The sequence below is a fragment of the Falco peregrinus genome, chromosome 2 (genome assembly GCF_023634155.1).
Source record: "Falco peregrinus isolate bFalPer1 chromosome 2, bFalPer1.pri, whole genome shotgun sequence".
In the NCBI taxonomy this organism is placed as follows: domain Eukaryota; kingdom Metazoa; phylum Chordata; class Aves; order Falconiformes; family Falconidae; genus Falco; species Falco peregrinus.
Window position 1 is genome coordinate 123,185,352 of NC_073722.1, and position 22,731 is coordinate 123,208,082.

The 22,731-nt window shown below is 38.0% G+C and overlaps 1 protein-coding gene across 19 annotated transcripts in view; it reads right to left on the reverse strand.

Annotated features, from left to right (window-relative positions):
- Window positions 1-22,731, reverse strand: part of BPTF (bromodomain PHD finger transcription factor) — a 56,675-nt gene that overhangs the window by 13,889 nt on the left and 20,055 nt on the right. For 5 of the 19 annotated variants that reach the window (XM_005237524.4, XM_027786906.2, XM_013299226.3 and 2 more), the window contains exons 3-24: window positions 21,421-21,644; window positions 20,492-20,692; window positions 19,771-19,959; window positions 16,921-17,094; window positions 16,636-16,811; window positions 15,467-15,822; window positions 15,038-15,169; window positions 14,375-14,504; window positions 13,471-13,606; window positions 12,170-12,391; window positions 9,443-11,858; window positions 9,088-9,212; window positions 8,721-8,849; window positions 8,273-8,423; window positions 7,361-7,484; window positions 5,677-5,929; window positions 5,081-5,242; window positions 3,956-4,104; window positions 3,486-3,609; window positions 2,727-2,950; window positions 1,255-1,477; window positions 134-1,020 (exon numbers count right to left, since the gene is read on the reverse strand). In XM_005237524.4, coding sequence (XP_005237581.2) covers window positions 134-1,020; window positions 1,255-1,477; window positions 2,727-2,950; window positions 3,486-3,609; window positions 3,956-4,104; window positions 5,081-5,242; window positions 5,677-5,929; window positions 7,361-7,484; window positions 8,273-8,423; window positions 8,721-8,849; window positions 9,088-9,212; window positions 9,443-11,858; window positions 12,170-12,391; window positions 13,471-13,606; window positions 14,375-14,504; window positions 15,038-15,169; window positions 15,467-15,822; window positions 16,636-16,811; window positions 16,921-17,094; window positions 19,771-19,959; window positions 20,492-20,692; window positions 21,421-21,644 — 6,907 coding nt within the window. The remainder of the gene's footprint in view (window positions 1-133; window positions 1,021-1,254; window positions 1,478-2,726; window positions 2,951-3,485; window positions 3,610-3,955; window positions 4,105-5,080; window positions 5,243-5,676; window positions 5,930-7,360; window positions 7,485-8,272; window positions 8,424-8,720; window positions 8,850-9,087; window positions 9,213-9,442; window positions 11,859-12,169; window positions 12,392-13,470; window positions 13,607-14,374; window positions 14,505-15,037; window positions 15,170-15,466; window positions 15,823-16,635; window positions 16,812-16,920; window positions 17,095-19,770; window positions 19,960-20,491; window positions 20,693-21,420; window positions 21,645-22,731) is intronic. The other 14 variants (XM_027786912.2, XM_013299231.3, XM_027786907.2 and 11 more) reach the window with 13 other exon arrangements.

Genomic DNA, 22,731 nt, shown 5'->3' on the forward strand with positions numbered 1-22,731 from the left:
TGCAATCGTGCACTAACTTTGAAAGAATCAAATTAACTGCCTATCAAATGTATTAACATTGTTAACAAGAACAGGCATTTAAAATGAGATTTGTTTCATTCATTAAGTTTTAATTTCCTTCTGTTAACTTTACCTGTTTCTGGATAATGTCACTTTGATTAGAAGCCTGAAGGGTGTGCTCACGTTTAATTTCTATCTGTTGCTGTTTTTTCTTCTGTTGCTGCTCCCTGAGCTGCTGAACTCTCTGCAGCTGCTCCTGAACACTAGCTGCTTGAACTGTTACCACATTCTGAATCTGGTGAGCCTGTACTGGGCTAGTTTGTTGGATCTGAATAGGTAACTGAAGCTTGATCTGCTGGGGCACACTGCCTTGTTGGGCTTGTATCTGAGCCACAACATGTGACTGAAGCTGAGAGAGAACTTGAACTTGTTGCTGAAGCTGAGGCACTGTAATAACTTTTGTTGGAGGCTGCTGAAGTTGCAGCTGAGGACGAGTTGGGGATTGCACAGGAACCTGATTTAAACTCTGAGTAGTTGGAAGGGTTGAGACAGAAGTCTGAACCTGAGGCTGTGATTGCTGCAGCTGAGCTTGAATTTGTATGGGAGCATGGGGCTGCATCTGACTCTGCTGTTGGGTTGTAGTCTGCACCTGAGCTGGCGGCTGAGGCTGGGCTTGGGACTGGCATTGTGGGAGGACTGCCGTCTGCGGCTGGCTCGGGACTTGCACTGGAGACTGCCCTTGCGCCTGGGTCTGTGCCGGAGACTGAACTGGAGATTTAGATGTCTGTGCTTCGGGTGTGACTGGAGAGTCAACAGACGCCGAAGTCTGAGGCTCAGGCTGGGGCTGGGTTTCAGACTGCGATGCCGGCGGAGCTGCCGGTGGCTGGGCCAGCGGCGCAGGCTGGGTGCTCTGATTCTGCACTTGAGGCTGGGCTTGCTGCTGACTCTGAGGCTGCAGCTGAACTGGCGGCAGCGCTGATGTTGGCTGTGCCTGTAGAGCTTGCTTCTGTTCCCCTGTAGCTGTGAAGGAGAAAAAACAAGTATTCCATTCATTTCAAATGACGTGTCTACGAGCCTTACTAATTTAAACCTTTTAGAACTACTGTAAAGCTCTAGACAGAAATCCAAGAGATTCCTAAGTTTATAATACACTTCCAACAGATTTACTGTAATAACAGACCATCTCCAACTCCAAAAAAACTCCCATGCTACTGAAATTGAAGCTTTTTATCTGCTGAACAGAACAATGCTTACCCGAGGTTGAAGTAGAAACTGTTGTGGTAGTTGTGCTAGCTGTAGTAGCAGCTGCTGATAGTGGGGTGAAAAGAAATCTCTGAATTGTACCATTTGGCATAGCTGCTTGCATAAGCTGTTGTCCTGGACCAGGTATTACAGTCACACCCTGAGGGATTAATTGTAATTGACCAGTAGTTTGACCTTGTCCCTGAATTACCACAGTTAATCCTTGACTGCCACCCTAAAAAAAAAGTTAATATTGATGCATTAGTGATAAAATTCTTAAACAGACTTTGCGGAAAATCAGAAGATTTAGCGTTTTGGATTTCAGAATTCAATACTTTCACCACTTTGCACATTCCTAAAATCCAAAACTAACATCTGAGACCCTGAAATAATAAAATACCCTTTCAACAATTCTATCATCAACAGATTACTGGGTTGGAGGTAGTTACACGTATTTTCATCCAAACATTGACAAGAAACCCTAGCCAGAAAGCAGCTAAAATACATTATCTTCGTTCCTAGAATTTACAAGCAATAGAGAGCATGGACAGTTTTAGACACACTATTAATTACTTTCTGAAGAATCCCAATAGTTTGTGCAAAAGTTCTCTGCGTTCAAAACATTTCCTTACCACATATCAGATCCTGCCTACCTGTGAGCTCTCATGACTGGCTGCTCAGCCTGTAACATATTGTGAATTTCGGTTGCTTAAGCTGACACTTAGGCAGCTCATGACATCACTCTCAACTCAAGTGACGGAGAAGGCAGAGGATTATCCCAACACATAGATGCGTAATTCCACATTTTGTGAACCCACTGAACAGAGTAAGGTCCCTACAAAAATCCTTCTAAGTCTTCTGGTGTGAAAACAAACTCTCTGAGAGTCTTGCTCCACATAGCAAAATCTTATCTGGCAACAAGCAGCTTGTACATAACAATCATTTACATATATTATTTATAATTTGAAGAATAGCTGTTGTGGTAACTCACAGAAGTCTATTTTTACGCTATGCTTGACTCTAAAGTATTTTTTGCTGACAGACCTTCACGATCTAAGCAGAAGCTCTAAGAACTTTTTCTTCCTCCAGTTCCAGATACCGTAATTTTTCCTCTGGATAACGTGCATGAAAACTAAACCTTCACACGAAATCAAAAGATAAGGAACGAACATTACATTCTGAAGGTCTACAAAACAGGCCATACAAAATAATTATGTCCCTTACTGCTGTTAACACAAGGACTTTTTCCCATATTGCTAAACTTTTCTGATGCTGGTTACATTACCGGGGAATACAATAGGAAGTGATATTTAAAATTGTACATATACTGTTTAAGCTTCTTTCAGTCTATAATTATGCTACTATGGTCATTCTAAATGAAGGCCGGACCATAAATTTATGAGCAGATACACTACGCTGCTGAAATCCAAAGGCTTGATAAGGATTAGCACATTTCCACACCCAGAGGCTGTAGAAGCTTTTACCTGTCCTTGTGTTAGTTGTGTGAGTTGGGCCATAGTAAGTTTCACTTGTCCCTGCTGGGGGCGAGGGGGCTGCGATGGGGGCTGCGGCTGTGTTTGCTGAGGTGGTGTCCCAGGACTTGTGACAGTCTTCTGTCCAGCGCTGGAAGAAGCTGTGCTTGTACTAGAAACTGCTGTGGAGACAGGCTGACCCCTAATTATTTGAGTCACCACTTGCTGTGTCTGACCTGTAAGAGAATAATTTGTGGTAAGAAGCATATTTCCAACATTTTAACCATCAGCACAGCAAACCTCCAAGTCACAACAACTCGCAACAGTGTATAATCAGACAAGCGAAGCAAATGCTACAGGTTGCACATAAATTTTCTTTACAAACCATTTGCCCTGTGTGGTTGACTGAAAAATATCTGCAAAGTATTTTCTGTTTTAATTCAATTTACATACTTAGGGAGTATTTCAAACACTTAGCCTGCCTTTAAAAACAAACCAAAACAAACTTTCTCAATGCATAATTATTTTAAACTTCTTTGTTTGTTTTCAAATGAACGGACTTCAAAATGAGTACTAGATTTTCCAGTGTCAATCATAAACACCACTGACAAAGCCTGCAACCGAAATATTCAAAAGTCAGAAAAAGCACTTGTTAGAAGTCAAGCATGAAAATGAGGTATTTTTGTCTTGAGACGTATGCTACAGAAAGTATTTATGAAGAAACAAACCATGGATGTCACACTGGAAATTTATATATTAAAATGAACCTACTGGCTGGAAGAATACCTTGTTGCACCACTACAGGTGTTCGAATGATGGTTTTTCCAAGTGTTGACTGCTGAAGTGGCGTCCGTATTACTGTCATACCAGGGCGGAGCGGTGTCCCTTGCACTACCTACATACACCAAAATGAAGAACATGTATCACCTTGTGAAAAAAGCTGCTGGGATAGGCCCTGAAGTTTGGGTTGGTTTTGCGCTTCTTTTAATTCCAAGATGCAAGCAGATCCAGTATTTTTTCGTCTACACCCACACCACTAAGGCTTACCAAGCTCTGAACTATTAGTTTTTCCAATTGGAGAGAATTGTTGCATCTCCTTGGAATAAAGGATCCATAAACTCTATTGCTGAGATGAGCCAAAAACATTGAAACGTGACTATAGAGAACTTTTAGTATCTGCCAATAACTTAAGATATATGCACCCACATTTTTTGCATTAAATAATCAGAAAAACATCTTACTTGTGAAGTGCTTGTGGTTCCTAACGTCCCTGTGGTATTTGGCCTAATGGTTACAGCTGCTGTCCTTGGCTGGAATGAAGTAAACGTTTGACTTGCACCTGTAGTTGATGGAATGATACCCAATACCTTTTGCTGAACTTGAACAACACCTAATTAAAGAAAAATTGAGAATCGTTAATGACATAATTGCCAGCAAAAGAAGTAAATGCAACCACAGGGTGGCATTTAGAAATCAGTCTCCAGGTTTCTAGAACACCTTTGAGCCTTTCAGCATTTCTCAGGAGAGCCTTTGTAAAGCAGCACTACACTTTGTTGATAATCCAACTACATTTTACATTAAGAAATAGGTATTTTAGAAAAGATTAAGGAAAGATTGAATCTTCACAAAGATCAGTTTGATGATAACTGCGAATAAGTCCTTGCATTGACACGGTGCCACAAATTAGTATTATACAACCATTAAAAATACAATCTGATTAATTTAAAATACATGTAGGAGACCAGTTTAAACACCTTTCACCTACAAGCTTGTGGTGCTGAAGAAAATGGGCAATACTTTTCCTCTCACCTAAGAAATTTCAATACAAAACTAGCAGCCTTCATGATTTCCTCAGACACTAAGTATAACAGACAGAGAATTGAGCTTTTCTGTTCAACATACATTCACAAATCTCAAAATATTAAGTTCTCTTCCTGAGGCAAGAAGAAAGAATGCTAATCTTAGTTTGAAGCCTAACTCTTGCTCATCAGTGAAGAGCAGATGTAGGCATTAATAACTAAGAACAGCAGCTTTTTTTTTCTCTGAATAAAGTTGTTTTTTTGATGTTTAATTTTGATAATGAAAAAAGCATGCTTCATTCCACATTGTTAAAAATAAAGCTTCTAATTTTGCATTATGAGATGCAGAATAATTTACAGGCAAAACCCGTGCATTTTCCCCCCTACAGACACAAATATGCAAATACAGGGGGGATAAGCTCTAGAAACTTGTGTGTGTATAGATATATATAAAAAATAGTATTTTTCCCCCTTCAAGTCACAGTTTATTTTACTGGAAAAATAGTGTCAATGGAGAATCAATCAGCAAGCTGGAATACATTTTGAATTCAGTTCCCTTTCCCCTACCTCCTTGAGTTGATGGCACATTGACGGCAACAATCTTGCTGTTTGCAGGGAGTGGCAGCTTAGTTATCACTTTCCCTGCCATCGTTACTGGACTGCCTGAGATCTGGAAGGTCTGCCCTGTGCTGGCAATGGTTGTGGCTGAAGTGGCAGCTGTGCTAGTGGCTATTGAGGTACACAGAACAGTCAGTTTTAGAGCAGAATAATTAGTCAATGAAATGACTATTTTCAAGTATGAAACAGCAAACCACAGGATTATTTTTACAGTAATTTCTGAATGTGTCATACTTTCTTTGCTCACGTTTGTTTTTTTGGAAACAGTACGTTACAGCACAGAATGCTTTCATTACCAATGACTACTAGAACAACAACTGTCACTAATAAATCAGACAGGTCAGAAATAAGACTACCCAGCAAGTCTGAACGATGAAAAATTAAGACAGGTTATTATCTCAGAAATGTCCCGCTGACTCAGTAAGAGAGTTAAGAGCAAAGATAATAATAAGTGTAACAAAGATATAACATTCTGGAGAAGATGTAGATGCTGTATATAGGATGAACTCTAGCACACGTTCTCTCCACAATAAATGGCTACTTACCTGTCGAGGACTGGCCTTGTTTAACCCAAGTAGCAAAAGTCTGATGGAAATTCTTGTTCTGTTGGAATGTTACTGTAGCTGGAGAACCCACTTTCGTAGTTAGTACTACTTTGGTTCCAGTGGGGACTGGGCCTGCTAAAGGGCCTACCACAACCTTCTGCGGTGTTGAGACGGTAGTTGCAGTGCTGCTGGATGTAGTGACTGCAGGGGCCACGCCTGCTGCAGGTATCTGCTTCTGCTGTTCCAGCCGTTTCTACAGAATTTAGAAAAAAAAAGAATGAAGGGATGGATCAGCGTTTTCAGATTTTGTAAAATAAACCCTGTCTCTTCACAGTACTGAAAAATAAAGGACTGGTAGGATTTTAGTTCACGTTGTAAAGACTGAAGAATAAGCTGCTCGCACACCCTATACCATGAGGCTCCTTGACCTGCAGAACTACAGGTCTGCTTATAGTACACAGCCAGAAATTTTCTTTTATAGCATCTCTAAAACCCTCACCTTATGTTACTTTCACTGCACATTTTACTTCAAAGAACTTCTTAATTAGTCTCAGATTAATCTGAAAGGTTAAAAACCTTTGAAAGATATCCATCTGTGTCTGGCTTTGACCATGTGCATTCAGCCTGCACCTAGGTCAGCACGCGGTACATCACCACGGTTTATTACTAGCATTCCTAAGTTTAGAGCTGCCTGCACTGAGATCCCGGCAGTTACACGGAAAAAAAATAAAATACACTATGTCATTCTACTTCACCATTAAGAACGTAATTTTAATAATTACTCTTTTAACCATAAATCCAGTTTCCAGCCTGCTCAAAAAAGATTAGGTTCAAAATCCCTTACCTTACCCAGCAACCTTCCGTGCTATAACAGTCAAGAAAGTACACTTAATTTAGAGAGCCACTTTGTGAAAGGATAGTATCAGTACGCTCTTTTACAATTCCAACTAATCTAACATTCTTCCCTATGTTACTGGAATTATCTCTGTTTTTATTAAATTTCAGCATTTGGTTAGCATATCATCGTCGTAATGCCCATTAATCTGAAACACTCCACTAGTAATGTATTTTCTTCGGGGAATATGAAATGAAAAAGGAGCAAGTTGGAAAAAAAGCAAAATTCTTAATAATGTATGTGAAATACCAACATGGCATTGGTTTCCTAATTTTCATTGCATATATTTATATACACATACACACATCTATACATCCATACCGATATATATTTATATGAAATTATCAATGGGCTTCATTCAACCAAGTTAAGATAGGATAAAATCAAAACATTCAGTTTGATTGAAGCACAAAGAACAAATGCAGCTGTATTCCCGAATCAGCCATATACCAAGGGAGCTTCCCATTACACCACGAACACTGCTGACCTTACCTGGAGATTGATGCTTCTCAGCCTTCTTTTAAGACGGAAACAAACTAAACTTTTAGAAGTGTTACAAATTAGGTGGGGTAGGGGAAGCAGCAATCCAAACCAAATCTTTGCCTTGACCCCATTTCAAAACAATAAATGTACACAGTGGGAACAGCATCGTTTGATGGCTGAAGTCTGCACAGGAAGCGGAAACTATTTCAAAAATGGCATAAGATAAACTTTGCTTCCCATGTTCTACGGCACGTGGACTACCAGCGCATAGTTGCTGACAGGTGGGACTACCCATAGCTCCCCCACCTGCTGGGCAGCCAATCGTTGGTGTTTTAGTTGAGCCTCCAATTGGGCCTTGAACTCCTCTGCCTTCTTCTGTTCACTAACCTTAGCCTGTTGTTCAACTGCCTGTGCCTTTTCCTTCTCCACCCTGCCAAAGACACAACCAAAAGTGAGTTATACCACCACATAAAAGCCACCCATCGAACTGGATTTCATTTTATCCAGTTTCATTGCTCTTACAAGAACAAATGTCAAGACTGAGGATCACTGAAAAACTGGTCATGGCTTTAAAAGTATTTTGAAATAAACTACTGAAGTTGCATGTAACATCCCTGAAATATTCTGATGCTAAGCTACCGCAACACCTTTCAGGAAACTATTAATCTAAACTGGAATTTATACTTACATCTCAGACTGCAAACAATCTATGTCATTCCATTAATTTAAAACAATTATTTCCAAGAGACTCAAAAATGTTGTTCCAAATCCAAGCATGCAGTACTGAGAATGGTCATTTTATGACTCGAATATTCTCAGGCTCTATTTACTTTACTTGTACACATTCATTTTCTTTGTATTACAGAAGTATTTAACAGATACTGTTTAAAATCAAAACAAAAGTAGCCTAAAGCCTTTCCACACATTACACCAGCAGCCTTTTAGCATACAACAGTGATTAGTTCATAAGCATGGAGAAATTAATATATTATTAGTTCTCACAAATCTGTAAGATCTGCATAAATTAGTTTTGGTACCAGCTAATAGTTTAGCTTTACAACTTTAAGATTGACTATCATTGAAAGGCACGGTAAAAATGCAACACAGCTCCACCTGCACTGGTTGTAGCTACCAAGTTTGTGTTCTCTAGTTGGAACTTCTATTTAATACACACACACAAATTAAAACTGCCTTCTTTAAAAGCTCATTTGAGTTTACCTTTCAGCAAATGCCCTGATCTCCCATAGTTCCAATTCCTCCTCTGCTACCCAGCTTTCAATTATAACAGGACCCGTTTGCTTGGGTGTTTCTGGCCTTTTTGGCCTTAGTGCACTTGATCGCAGTCCCTTCCTCTGGGGTGTTGGTGTTTCTTTGGAGAACAGTCAAAAAACACACACATTAAGCTCAACTGTAAAACTTAAGTGTAAAGCAAGATTTAGTGTCTTTTTCAGTCTCATTTTATAAACAGGAAGGCCTTTCAGCTTCAGATAAGTCAGGTCAGTTTGTTAAATGCTTCATTTGTTTCCTATAGGTGAACAAATAGTTCCTGCCAAGCTGTATTTGCTCCCTTGATGGTCTGAATTAACATAAAGATCCAGTTACCTTGATTTCTGTAGGAGCTTATGGGGGGGAAAAAAAAAAAAAAAAAAAAGTAAAACAAACATACCTTTTGGAGCCTCTGGTACACCAATGGGACAAATAATTTTTCTTATACAGTACTCTGACCGAATTCCATATGGACCAACATCTCTTCTCTTGATTATTTCTGTTGTTGTAATTTCAGTTTCAGATGTTTCTACAACAAATTAGTCCAAACATATTACTAACAGAAAGCAAATAAAAGCTAGATCTCCAATGAACCCAAAATACTCAAGGTACAGAAACAGCAACTAGTACAAACTGTCGACTAAAAAAATTAAAATGCCATAGTTAACATCAAGCCTTTACAGAAAAGCTTAGAATGAGTGTAATACTCAAAATTAACAGCAAGAGCTTTTGCATTAAGAAACCCAGAAACTTAACAGAAATAATACCTGTACGTGTAGTTCCTCCCCCAGGTGGAGCTTTTGCTGCCATATCATCCCATTTGAGACATGCCCACAATAACCGCAACATAAGGCTCACTCCAGCCAATGATTTTACTGTTTGAAGTCGGTACCTAACAACAGAATATTAGTTATATCTTAAAATCAAAATGTATTTAAAATACTTAACCAAACCAAGGGGACAAAGGCTTTCCATTCTACCTTTACTGAACAATACAGAAAAAAAAATTACTAAAGAGCAAAACTTGCATGTTTGGGCAGAAACATGTTTATCACTTGCATTTTAAAATTCAATTACTTTCATCACATTTCACACTTCTCCCCAAAAATGTAAAGTATGTACCTCCAAGTGATCCCAAAAGTTGGCCTTGGGGATGGATATGGCCAGATATCCAAGGCAGGCTTTGCATTGTAATTGAAGTAAGGAACTTCTCTGATCCCTCCTTTTCTGGCCAGCTTTTTTAAGTCATCATTGGGTAGCACAAATATGCTTTTTTTACTGCTTTTAGTAACAAATTTTCTGTAAGATGGTAAGGCAGTTCCAGAACGAGTTTTTTTGGGCCTTGCAAATTTCATTAACTTCACTTTGTCTTTTGTAGAATATTCTTTGCTGACAGTCATGGAAGTCACCAGCATGCCTTCTGGGGTGGTCAGTGAATCAGTTACTGTTGTCGTAACTACTGTTTTACTATGCTCTTGCACAGAAATGACACCAACATTACTGTCTGTAGCCGGAGTCGTAAGCTTAGTTACAGTAGTGGTGGTAGTTACAGTGGATATGGCACAGTTTTCTGTCGATGATACTACTGTTGTTTTCTCATCATTAGAAGCTCCAGTCTCTGCAACTTTAAACACAGTTTTGGATTCTGTAGATACAGTTGATGTTGTGGTAGTCACTTCAGTAATAACAGTTTTTATTTTACTTTCGCCATTAATATTTTCCATTTTGTATGTCTGTACACCATTCTGATCAGCAAAGTGACTACTGAAGCTAGATTCCTCACATGAGGTTACAGGTGATGGAGCAACTTTCTTATCCTCAGTGACTTCAGTTTCCATAGATTCTGTTTCACTATTCAGGTTATTTTCCCTGCAGACAGTGCGCGCTGGTGTGGAAGCAGTGCCAAAAGCAGACCGTTCAGGAGAAAGCTGGTTTTCTTCAGTTTTCTGCAAGCACTTGGGAACTTCATCTGGTGGCTGAAGACTCTCTCCAGATTCAAACTCAGGTGAACTCTGCAGACATGACTTAGAGTCAGCATTCTTTTTGTCCTTTGTGTCTTCTACCATGATGTCACCATTCATGAATGGTTTTACTGCAGATTCCTTAAAAGTCAATGGTTTTATTTCATGTTCTGGAATAGATTTATTAATATTATTAACTTTTGGTTCAATATCACTCCCTGCCTTAGTTTCACAGGCATCTTTACCTATGCAGTCATCATTTGATAATACTTTAATGTCATTGTCTTTTCCATTCATTTGAAATGCTGATTTTTCTTTTCCTAACTCTGTGGCAGTTTCTTCATCTTTATTATTCTTTTTGTCAGTAACGCTCTTTAGATTGGTCTGATCAAGGTATTTATTTATGGTAGTTGTCTCCACTTTCAGTTCCTGACCTTTCTTTTTACCATTAGCCTCGGTTAGTTTAGCGCTCAGTAAATCCTCATCAACTTCTACCTCGTCCATGTGTTCCAGAGTTTGACTTTCAAGGTTTTTTTCAGAAATTAGCTCCGTTTTAAATGGTTCTAGATCTTTATGAACTGATTTTTTGTGAAATATAATCTTGTTTTCGGATTTACTTTCAGCCTTTACTGGAGCAATTTCTTCCTCCATTTCACTTTCTTGAGAGGACGTTGGTTCAATATGGCTTTTTAACATACAGTTCTTCTCTGGATCTTTGCTCTGCTGTTCAGAACTCCCTTCTGAATCAGTTTTTTCAAGAGTGGCCAGAGCATCTTTTCTACAGCTGCCTCCAGTTATCACTGGCCCTAAGTTTTCACATTCACGTTGCGATACTCTGGTAATAGGTAGTTTTTGTTTCAAAGGTTTTTCGCTTGTTTCTGAAACATCCCATTTGATTCTGCTTTCTGCATTTGTTTGTTTCAAGCCATCCACAAAGGAACTCTCAGACTCTCCAAAAGCCTCTTGTCCTTGACACTTAGCAGTCGTGGATTCAGCGTTGTTTTCTTTACTGTCATTTTGAATGGAGCTTTCACCTTCAGAGGACTGACGTGAGTCCTCATCCAGTAGCTGGCCTTCCCTTTTTGACAGCCTATTTATCAAAGCAGGTTCATCTAGCTCACCAGTTTTGGTACAAGAGATGCTGCTGATCGGCAAGCAGTCCTGTTCCGCGTCTTCGGTTTGGGTCTTATCTGAAATGTAGGTTTGATCTTGGGAAGACATGTCAAACTGGCTTCCGTCTTTTACTTTTCTCATTTGTAGCTCATCTATGTTTTTCTGAGGGCTTACAGATCGGATGCCTACAGTTTTAGCACTAGCCTCCAGTTTCATCCTTTCTAGGCGTTGTTTTTCTTCCAGTGTAAACTGTTTTATTCGCCTCTCAAGAAGTCCATCTAATTTTGATGATTTTACTTTCCTTTTGTAGCAAGTCCTTAAATGAAAACCTTCACTGACATTGATTATATCCAGCTTACAATGACTATCCTCCTCTTTTATGTGGGATTCAATTTTCACATCATCTACATCCATGGGTTCTTCCTTGATGACTTTATTATTTTCACCATCGATTTCTTTTTCCCCTGTAAAGAAGAAATAAGTCTGAATCAGTAAGCTCCCCCAGCAATGAATACCAAACTATTATTTTTACATTAAGTACTAACAAATGAACGGACCTTTTAGGATATTAATAGATTTCAAGAAAGAGGGAACAAAAACTTCAGACACCACTATAAGGGATAATAAGCAATCATTTAACTAAGACATCTGAAATAACTTGACAAAACCTGTTACACAGTTTTGCAAACTAACAGTTATTTCTGAGGTCCTATGCTTTTACACACGCAATGTTGTAATGAATAGCTAGTTTTAGAATAACTTAAAGCGTTATCACCTTTGTCTTTTACATGGTCTACATTTTCAGAAATTGTGTCAACTTCTACTTTTTCTTCATGAGACTTTTCTTCTTTCACTTGTACTTTCTCCAAGGTTTCTGAAACATCGGCTTTGTCTTTTGCTTGCACATCATGAGAATCCTTTGTTCTATCTTTCTCTGTTTTTACCTTAATTGGACCTTTTCGTTTATCCAAGTTGCATTTTTCATCTTCACTCTTTGCTATTAACAAATTAATTAAATGGTTGCAATTATTCAGAATACTTTTTATACTCTGCTACATTTTAATGTATGTTAGCTTACCACTCAAATCATTCACACATCATTAGTGGAATTCTGAAATGGAATTAAGTAACAATGGTAACATCATAGATTAAGCTTAAAGCAATAGTGAATTAAAAAAAAAATAAATCTAAAAGCCCAGAGACAAAACTGTTTCATTTACCTTATTTTTTCAGGAGTCTACATTCAGCCTCTCTTAAAACCAAACCAAACCAAACCAACCAAAAGACCCCAACTCAACAAAACCCCATACCCCCCTCCATTTTTCAGGAAACTTAATACCATTGTTCTGAAAACCCAGTCTATTAAGAGCATATTAGTTCATGTGTGCAAATTCAAGAATAATTTTTAGTAATTTTCAATTCCACTAAGCCAGAATGGACATTAGTATTAAGATGACTTTGTGCTTAACACTGTAGCGACTACTAATTGCAACACAGAAAGCAAAATAAATCCAATTTAACAATCACACAGACAACACTCAAAGCAGCAACATCTGTTTCATCTTTAATCCAGTTAAAAGCAACATGGAAAGTATGACATCAATATGTGAGGAAATAAGTTATTTCGTATGTAATATAGGGTGGGCCACCGTTTTCTAAATTTTAAAATGAAACTCAAGATTAAATTTGTTATATGTAAGACTCGTACATGCATTCTAAAAGTCAACTGTGCAAAGTTTTTCTTTTTTAATATAAATCCTTGGAACAAACAGGTGAGAAGGTGTGTTTTGAACTTTCTAGAAAAATAAATTTCTTTCCCCTTATAAAACTATCATTCCCAGATAAAATTGATTAATTGTATTCTGTCAACATGGCAGGGAGTGGGGGGTGGGGAGTGCATATATATTCCAATATTTTAATGTTACTTCTTGCTTGTGGTTATGTAATTTTTCTCTACCTTTAACACTATTTGTAAAAAAGTCCATGTAAGAAATATCACACAAATAATTAACTGAATATGCAACAAAAAGTAGTATGTTAGCAGTTAAAAAAAAAGTAAGCAATGCAGACACTTACTTGGTAGCAACTTTCTGTAATTTGCATTAGTATTTCCAGGCAGTTTGGGCATAAACCTGTGGACATGTGTTTTACTAATCCAGCTCCAGCCACCATATCCCGTTACTCTATATTCCTCTCCTTTTTGCTTCCAAACCTGTTAAATATTTTCAAAATAGTAGTTTTAATGGTGCTATTTGCTGCATTATTAATGTATATGTTCATTTAAAAACCTCAGATGATTTAAAAAATTCCCCCAAAACCTTTAATTTACAGATTTTTTTCAAGCAAGTTGAAGTATGTGAAATAACATACTATCTAAAATTAAAGATATATCTGCTGATAATTAAATTGATTCTATCACAGTAACACCTAAACTCCATACTGATTTCATGGAACACTGAGAATCTATCTAAAAGCTGAAAGATAACAGAAGTTTTTGAATCAACCTGTATTGTTTGTTTCAACAAACAAATTTATAGCAAAGAACCACTCCTGCAGAAGTACTTAGTATCTACTGTAGGAGACCATAAAGAGGTTTCTATCGTAGTTATCACATTATATAATCTTCCAAAGGAAAGGCAGCTGGATTTTTTTTGGGGGTGGGGGGATGGGAGGGGAGCACTGGACAAGGACAGACACATAGACAAGACTCGAATAACCATGTAGAACCTTTCCCTTAGGAAAGGCTGCACTTCGCAGACAAACATCTGTCAACTCAGGCAGTGTCACTAAGAGCATAATACATTTCAAATTTAGTTCAGACCAAGATTATGGGCTTGAATACGTGGGCAGGGCTCCTACGCCAATGGCAGGAAGTAATGCAATGACATTTAAATTTTAAGTTCAAAATGAAAACAGAAAAAGCTTAAGAAATCAACAATTCCTGTATTTTGTTTCTTCTTCACACAAAAGAAAACCTTACCTGATGTTTGACAGGAAACGTATATTTCACCCATGTAGCTTGCTGCATCGTTTCTTCTTCTTCTTGTTTCCTCTCTTTTTTTTTCACTTTCTCCTTTTCTTCTCTTTCTATTGCTGTCATTCTGCGTAACCTAATACATACAGATTTAAGTACATTTAAGTACAGGATCTTGTAAGCAAACAGAAGTCATCAAACAACAGCATATACCACCCCTCTGAATAACTTTAAATATCCGAAGTTAAGAGGAATGCCCAGTATTGGGTTACGTGTATTACTTGCCACAGGAACACTACTTTTTTTTGGCCATGCCAGTAAGACAAACACAGGTACCAGCACCTGTGTCTAACATCAGACGTATCTCGCTTCTGCTTCTATGACACAATGAGAGACAAAAGACAAGACTCCACTGAACTGTGTGTGTGTGTGTTGAAATTCGCTCTTGTAGTCTCCCAAAGTTTTATCATTTTGAGACTGTGGCTCAGAGAAAGAAAACAACTTGCTTTGTAGGAGCAATGACACCATAAAAACCTTGTCACTTATCTTCAGTGTTTCTTGTTGAGAAAAACCACTTCAGGTGCTGAATGACTGATTAAATTAGAGGAACTAGTAATTGTAAAACAAAGTTCTCATATTCAAAAAGATTTTAACGTTTATTTATATTACCTAGTGTGCCCCAACGATTCCCGCCAGATTGGCAGCATGACAACCGGTTTAATTGCACATTCCAATATAGCCAGTGCTAGCGCAAATTCTCTAGGTTTGCTGCACATCTGAACAGCCTTAATCCAGTTAGACCTAAATTGGAAAAAAAGACAAAACCCTGAAACATATACATGCACTAATGTTGCATGCTATATGTTAGCAAGATATAATGGTGGGATAAAACCTCCTGTTATTTTAATACTTTACTCAAATGTGCAATCCTTTCAGCAATCCATCACAAAACATACATTAGCTTATATATTAATATACTGAAACACAGTGCTTGGAAATCACTGGTTTGAAAAAACAAAGACCATTGCTAATTAATACTGTTGGGAAAAAAAAAAAAAAGTAGAACAAGAGAACATATATTTTAATTTATGAACTTACCTATGGGAAGCCCAGTTAGGGTGAAGGAATGATGCCGGGATATTGTTTTCTAGCTGAATAATAGTTAGCCTCAAAGTAGATATGGTAAGAACTTTGGACCCATGTACAGACCCATTCCATTTGAACTCCCCAGCAGGAGTCAGACAGAATTTATGTGAGAGATGTCGTCTCTTGTCATGGTCCTCCCTGTGCTGGTGCTTGTTCAATGCAAATGAATTGGTGGCATACTGATTATGATAAACACGATACTTCCCCTCTTGCCCTAATTTGAAATAATTGTTGATATTTCCTTTCATCACAACTTCCTTCTTTGTGTTCATTCGTGAGACTTCACCTTGAGAGTTGACCACCAGAACCTTATGAAAGAAAGAATTATTTCAAAGATGCACTTAAGTTTCAGATATTCCTATTTACTTATTTTATGATTTAGGCTTCAACTGCCTATATATAAAATAATAAAAATACCTCACACCCCTTTGTAGAAACAAATAACTGTTGTCCAATATACTAAGTATATGTACTTCATTACAGATTGTATAGAGTTAGAATACTTCCAAAGATCAACTTTAACATTAAAAAACCTGCCATCCAGGCTCCTCAGCAGTGAAACAGGAACCCGTTTTGCCTCTCTGAATTATACCTATTGAGGAGACAGCTTTGGGAAAACAGCTTCACTAAACTTAACTGAAGAACTTTCTGCAAACCCCTCCTTGGTAAATCAGTTTTCATACATGTAGCTAAGCAAACAAGTATCTTTGACTTTGAAAACATGGTATGGATAACACCGCCGGTCTAATTACTCATAATGAAGTCCCAGATTTGAGAAGCTTGTGAATAAATATGCTAAATGCTAACTTAAAAGGAAAACCAGTTAACAAAAATAAAACAAAACCAAAACAAACCACCAAAACCCCAATAAACAATCTACAGTCACACAAAAAACTGTACCAGTGCACTGGGTCACTGTCATACCACTCCAAATAAAAGAGCAAGAGCAAAGGAGGAAAAAAGCTTCCTGTGATATTACAATTTCACCATTTGCTAATTTATTATTACTATTTTAAAGTACCTCCACAGTCTGCCAAACCCACTTTTTTATTTTTACAAAGATTATCAGTTTTCTAAAACAGTTTTCATACTACTTTGAGTTTTCCAAGATGTGCACAAACCTCTCTGCCTTCTTTATATAACTTATTTGCTTCATGGGCTGCAGCAGCAACCTGCTGGCTTTTCATCTGGCTCAACTTGCTATCTGGATTTCGTAATCTTGTGAGCATTCGCGTCGAACCTGGCGTGCCTTTTCCTGCGCCTGGAGAATCACTTCTCTCACCATTAGATTTCTCTCCTGCCCAGGAAAAAAAGGCTTTTAAAACAAAGTTTTCTATTGATGTGTAGAAGTTACAAATTAAAAAGAAGAGGCATAAAATGAAAGTTAGAGATGCTGTTGTCATTACCTATGTCCTCTGAAGTTTGGGATCCCCCCTCTGCATTTTCAGCATCATCAGGCGTCTTAATGGAGTCATTCTGCCCAGAGCCCAACTCACTACCATTGCTGTTTTCAACATCTGAATGTAGAGGTGCGGCAGATGCACTGCTACTGTTGCTAGGGATCATCTGACCAGTTTCTTCTATAAAAGAACAACTTCATTTTTAGTTTTTCTTTTAAATTGAATCAATGCGGGTTTTTTGAGTTTTAAATTTTTCATCAAAAAAAGTCAGATTAACATCTTTTGCTGGGCTGGAGGGAAATACCCATAAAATATTAATTCCCTTCAGAGCACTGTATGCATGAAAGTATTTTTTGTTCTGTTTCAAGCAGTTTTAACTTTTACAGCTCTGAAGAACTGCAATTCATACTTGGATGAAATATGAATGTATTTTAAATATGAGACAATTTTTTTTCTACAGATGCACAGAGAACCCTCTACTGAGACTTCATTTTGCCTTCAGAATGCAGATTCCATGAAATGGGGTCTTCCAGCAGCTTCTAAGATTTCGCCCCTTTTGATTTTCTTGTGCTTTAGCTGTTCCTCAAAGCATACGCCTTCCAGTTCCCCTCCAGTTTTCCACTGAGTCTTTGATTATCTCTTCCTCAGTACATTAATTCTGAGGAATCCCACAGATTTCAGTCCAATTGGCACTACTCTGTATCTAAACTCCTCTGCAAACTGAAAGTATCAGCCTTCCTTACAGTGTGATAGGTCTAGATGTTGCTTCAAGCTCAGTAAGACAAATGGGTTCTTGGTCCTCAGTTGTCCTTGTTACTGTCTGTCTTGACAGCTGTGGATGTTACTGCCACCTCACTTGTTGCTAGGGCATGACCTTTTCACTGAAGCATCAGTGAATTGCAGCTACCTAGAAATAAAATCACTCCAGCTTCCCAGTAAGAACAAGCCATCATCCCTCCAGACAGCAATGTTGTCTTGATTTTGTGTAGGAGATACAGCTTAGCCGCTTAAAAAAACCCTGTATTTTTCTGTTCCTAGAATTCTTCAAACACATCAGGAATTCTGTTGTTATTAAGAAAGGTGACAGAACAACGCCTCCTTTCTGTGAAATATTCACTCCTAGCAGAAAGACTATTAGACAAATACTCTGGGATTCTTAAAAGACACCCTAAGCTGAATGCATAAAGATTTCTGGCTTTGCCAGCTGGGTGACCACCATTGTTTGATCTACTTTCCTTTGTACCAAGAGGAAAAGTGGAACCATTTGTGGTGCCTGCTGTTTGGAGAAGAGTGGAAGCACCCAAACTAGACTCTTAATAGAAGACTAATACCCAAATCACATTTAACAAGGATGATGCAGACATTATCATCTAGCTTTGCATTTTATTTGTATTTTCCCCCTCTTTGGGAGTAGCTGCCTCTCTGATACCGGTTCAGTTTCTCTCCTGCCCTCTGAAATGAAGGTCTCAAACTGCAGTTCCGTAACAGGAACACAAGCACCACTATGAATATAGCCAACTAGACATGAGGAGGAACTCTCTCCACACACACATATTTTCCAAGAAAAAAAAGCCCACTGATTTAAAAACAAGCTAGGAGCTTTGAAGGAGAAAGGTACCTGTGAAAGTATAATAAAGAAATAATGATAAATATATAAGCAAATCTTTAAAGTATAATACGAACCCATAAATGTGTCTGGAACAAAGTTTAGGATATGTATCTTTTCCATTAAATCTCTGTACAGTTACTTTAACGTTAAAATGGAATTAAAAAAAAAAAAAAAAGAACAGGTAAAAATGTTTGGTCAAATATCTAAAATGTATGGCTTTTATCCTACACATTAGGACATTTCCCATATTAAAAAAGTGTATTATGAGGCTTCCAGATTATGGATTAATTTTAACTTCCATTTCCTGCTCCTATTAACAAAATTTATTATAAGGTTTGGATGCATTCACATTTGCAAGTTCAAGAATTGCAATCTGTATCTGAAGGGAGAACTACTTCCATAGAAGAGAAAATGTTTACTACCACTTTTTAAAACATAACACACTGAGTATGGCTACATCACAGATTAGAGTATTTTTAAGGACTGAAAATAAAACTGTGATCATTTTAACAGTAATCAGACGTTTAGAATAATGTGTGGTTACACAGTAAAGCCTGCAATAGAATATAATTCTAAACATAACAGAATATAATTCCAAAACAGCACACTGATAATTTGTTAACACCTAGTCAAGTCGCATTTATTCCTAAATTGAAAGTTTGCTGGTTTTTTTTTAAATTGAATTGTGTATATTACTATTTTTGAATCACTGACATGGCAGAACAAAACATGTTAAAATACAAGAGCCTCTGTGCTTATAATTCTGAACTCTGTTTAAAATTCCTAGCATGACAATTTTAATCTTGAGATTTTGGTGCAATGGTTTACTCATGTGAATGAAAATGCTTTGTTTGTTAGTAATTTATACAGTAAATGAGAGGTTAAAATAATTAACAAGCCAGCAGCAAATTAGAATTTGAAATAAATTTTGATAGGATGCTAACAGTCATTATGGATCACTATGGAGAAATAAAATATACAGAAAATAGAACATAAAAAGCTTAGCCATAGTCGTCTTTGGAAGGCATGGAAACAAATGCTAATGTCACGGAGGACCACAAATTTCAAGCACTAGTTGCAAGAAAATTAACTTTGAAATGTTAATGACAACGTAGCAGTAAAGGATGGCACTGCAAGCAAACAGCATGAGTGATATACGCTGTGCATGGTTTTAGTGAACAAACCAGACAGAAAAACTGAACAGATTCCCCAAATTACAGAGGCATTGGTAACAGTGCCTTCTGTACCTGAGAGTTCCTGAGGGAGCTCTGATGCCACCTTCTTCTCTGCCACGTTGTTGCTATCAAGGGTTTCTGACTGACACCCCATTGCGTTCTTCCCTTCAGAGCAACTAGTCTCTCCTGCAGAAGGATTTGTGTTGTTGTCATCAGTGCTTGATGTCACAGAGTTACTTTTATCCCCAACGACTGTTGCCTCTATAGTAAAACGCACAACAAAACTTTAGGGATATTCTTTAGTATGTCTTGGGATGTCATGTGGCATCATCCATAGAAAGCAACTTCAGCAGCTTTGTTTGACAACGCTGAAAAACATCAAGCTTTTTGCTCTCCTGTTTCCCACCCCTCCTCTTTTTTGCTATGTGGTATTACTGTCTCAGAATCAAGAAACTAATTCTGATGAGGAAAACAATGTTAAAAATGATGCAATATTGCTTACTACAAACATGTTGATCACAGCCTGTAAGTGCCACCTGTACTTCAAGCCAAGGTATCTACAAGCTAGCTGTATTTAGCTTGAAAAGTAGGAAAAATTGGTGAAATTACTTAACAAGAAAAACAATTACAATATACAATCACAAAGGAACTGATAAATATTACCTATTACTTCAAAAATAACTTAAGAGGATCATAAAAAAACCCCAAACCCTCACATCAACACTTATATGTGAATAACTTAAAGATTTACTTCACTTAAATGAAGTTGTTAAAGAACAGTCAGTTTCTTTACCTTCTGTTTTTACTTTTTCTGCGTCTTGCTCGGTGGGTGTTTCATCAATTTTATCTTGGTCTCCAGATTCTTCCTTGCCTCTCTCAGCATCTGTCTGGTCATTATCAACATCACTTTTGGCCTTTTCTGCGTCATCATCTGCTGTGTTTTTATCTTCCACTACTTCTCCTTTTCTTGCTCTGATAATGTCCAAAATTTCATCTACAATAGAACGTATGTTGTCATCAATAAACAAACCACCACCCACAGAGCTGAAATAACATGACAAATACTGCTTCTTTTCAAAGAGATAAAAGATAACATCCAAATTCTAAGTGGGGAAAAAGTGGTAAGGAGAAACAATTCCAAAGATTTAATTATTGATTTCTCAGAGTTATGCATTTATATAGTGATGACTTCAACCCATTTTTAAACTTGAGTATCTAGTGTTCCTGTCTTCCCTAGAACCAAAGTTCAAACCTTCACAGATTTATATTCCTATTTATTGCTCCAAGGTACATAAAGTTGGTGGGGAACTGAAATGGAGATATGCACTCTTCCACGCTTTCCATAATAGTGCAGCCAATACTGGAGCTCTAGTATTTTTGCTATTCCAACTCCCAGTAGACTGTAAAATGTTTTTAAATATAAATAAATATATAAAAAGATAGTACATCAAGAAGCATTTAACAGTTCATACAGCTCCACTTCAACACCTGGAACAATCACGATCTGGGACACCCTAAGCATATCAAGAATCCACATCATTCAGGACATCCTGAAATACACAATACATAGCCCTGCCAGAAGTCAGTACGCCACAGCCATGCTGGTACACCTGCATGACGCTGCCCCACCAACTTCTATAAACTTCTTATAATAAAATAAATATAAAGCAGCACTTGATTTGAAGTGCAATATGTATTCCCATTAAACAAAAATATTCTTACCATTTGCTGCAGAAAGGAAAGACTTGTTGTTGCCCCTTGCTTTATTAGTAAGGTCTTCTGTCACATCCATATGCCGATGAATTTCTTCGCGCATTTCTTCCAGAGTTTTGCATAGGTCAGCTTCCCAGTAATCTTTGTCGAGGCATTCAATTAACTCTGCCAGCTGTATCTTTGTGCTATAGTACCAGATTTTCTTATCCTTCTCACTTTCTGAATCTTCCTCTCTGTAAAAGTATTTAAACAGTATTAATTTTAAAATACCTGGAAAAATGACAAAAATTAGTATCAGCCTACTTTTTGCAGAAAGCTATTGAATGACAACACCCGAGTGTCAGTAAACAAGCCACACGAGGACACTCAGAGGCACCCAGCTTAGTACCCAAATCACTTCTTTCTCATTCCCTCCCTTCGTTCATCCCCTCAGAAGTTTGCATGACAGCTTCCTCAGGAAAGCTTTTGAAGAGTCTCCTTAAAACTGGTTTGTCCAACCTGGCAACAAGGTCTGCTCTCATTATATTTAATTCTACTGCAACCACTAATCTACTACTAAGTCTCAAACAATTTGCAATGTAAGAAGGGATGGCTCCAGAATCCATAAAGGGTTTCTGACTGCATATTCAGGCAAAAGCCAAGGTAGGAAATTCAACATGTAGAATGTCACATAACATATCTTATATTAACATTTCTAAGGCATTAGCCTGTGAGAGCACCAGTAAGGGGACAAAAGAACCATAATACAATCCTCTGTAGAGATCAAGAGATTTCCACACTTTTTTATCTGGGGTACGCCACAAAACTACAAACCTAGACAAAACTACTGGAGGACCACAGTGTCAAAAGCATCTCAACAGGGCCACCAGACCCAAGCGAGCTCCCTAAGTATCTCGGGCAAGGGGCTCTCCCAGAGAGCTGGAGAGCTTAAGGAGGATGTGCCAAGCAGTCCTGCAGAAGGCTGCTCCATTTCAGCTTGGCTTGTTCGGTCCTGTTCAGCAGCAGCAGCCAGATCCAGGCCGGCTGCGGGCAGGACCACTCATTTCTGCGACACACCCCAGCACTCCCAATACCGTGAACACTGTATGGGGTGACACAATGATTTATCAGCCTGGCCTTCATGGGTGGAAGAGAAGCTAAACTACTGCTGCACTTGCGCTGCCTGTGAAAGCATTACATACCGATGGGTCACTAATAATCCTAAACCAAACTCAACAGGAATGGAAAGCTGACTGTAGTTTGAAAGATCTACCCTGGTAATGTTTGTTGTGCGCTCCTCTCTACTGCCTGCCTCCATGTGGTTTATATATTCAAAACCAA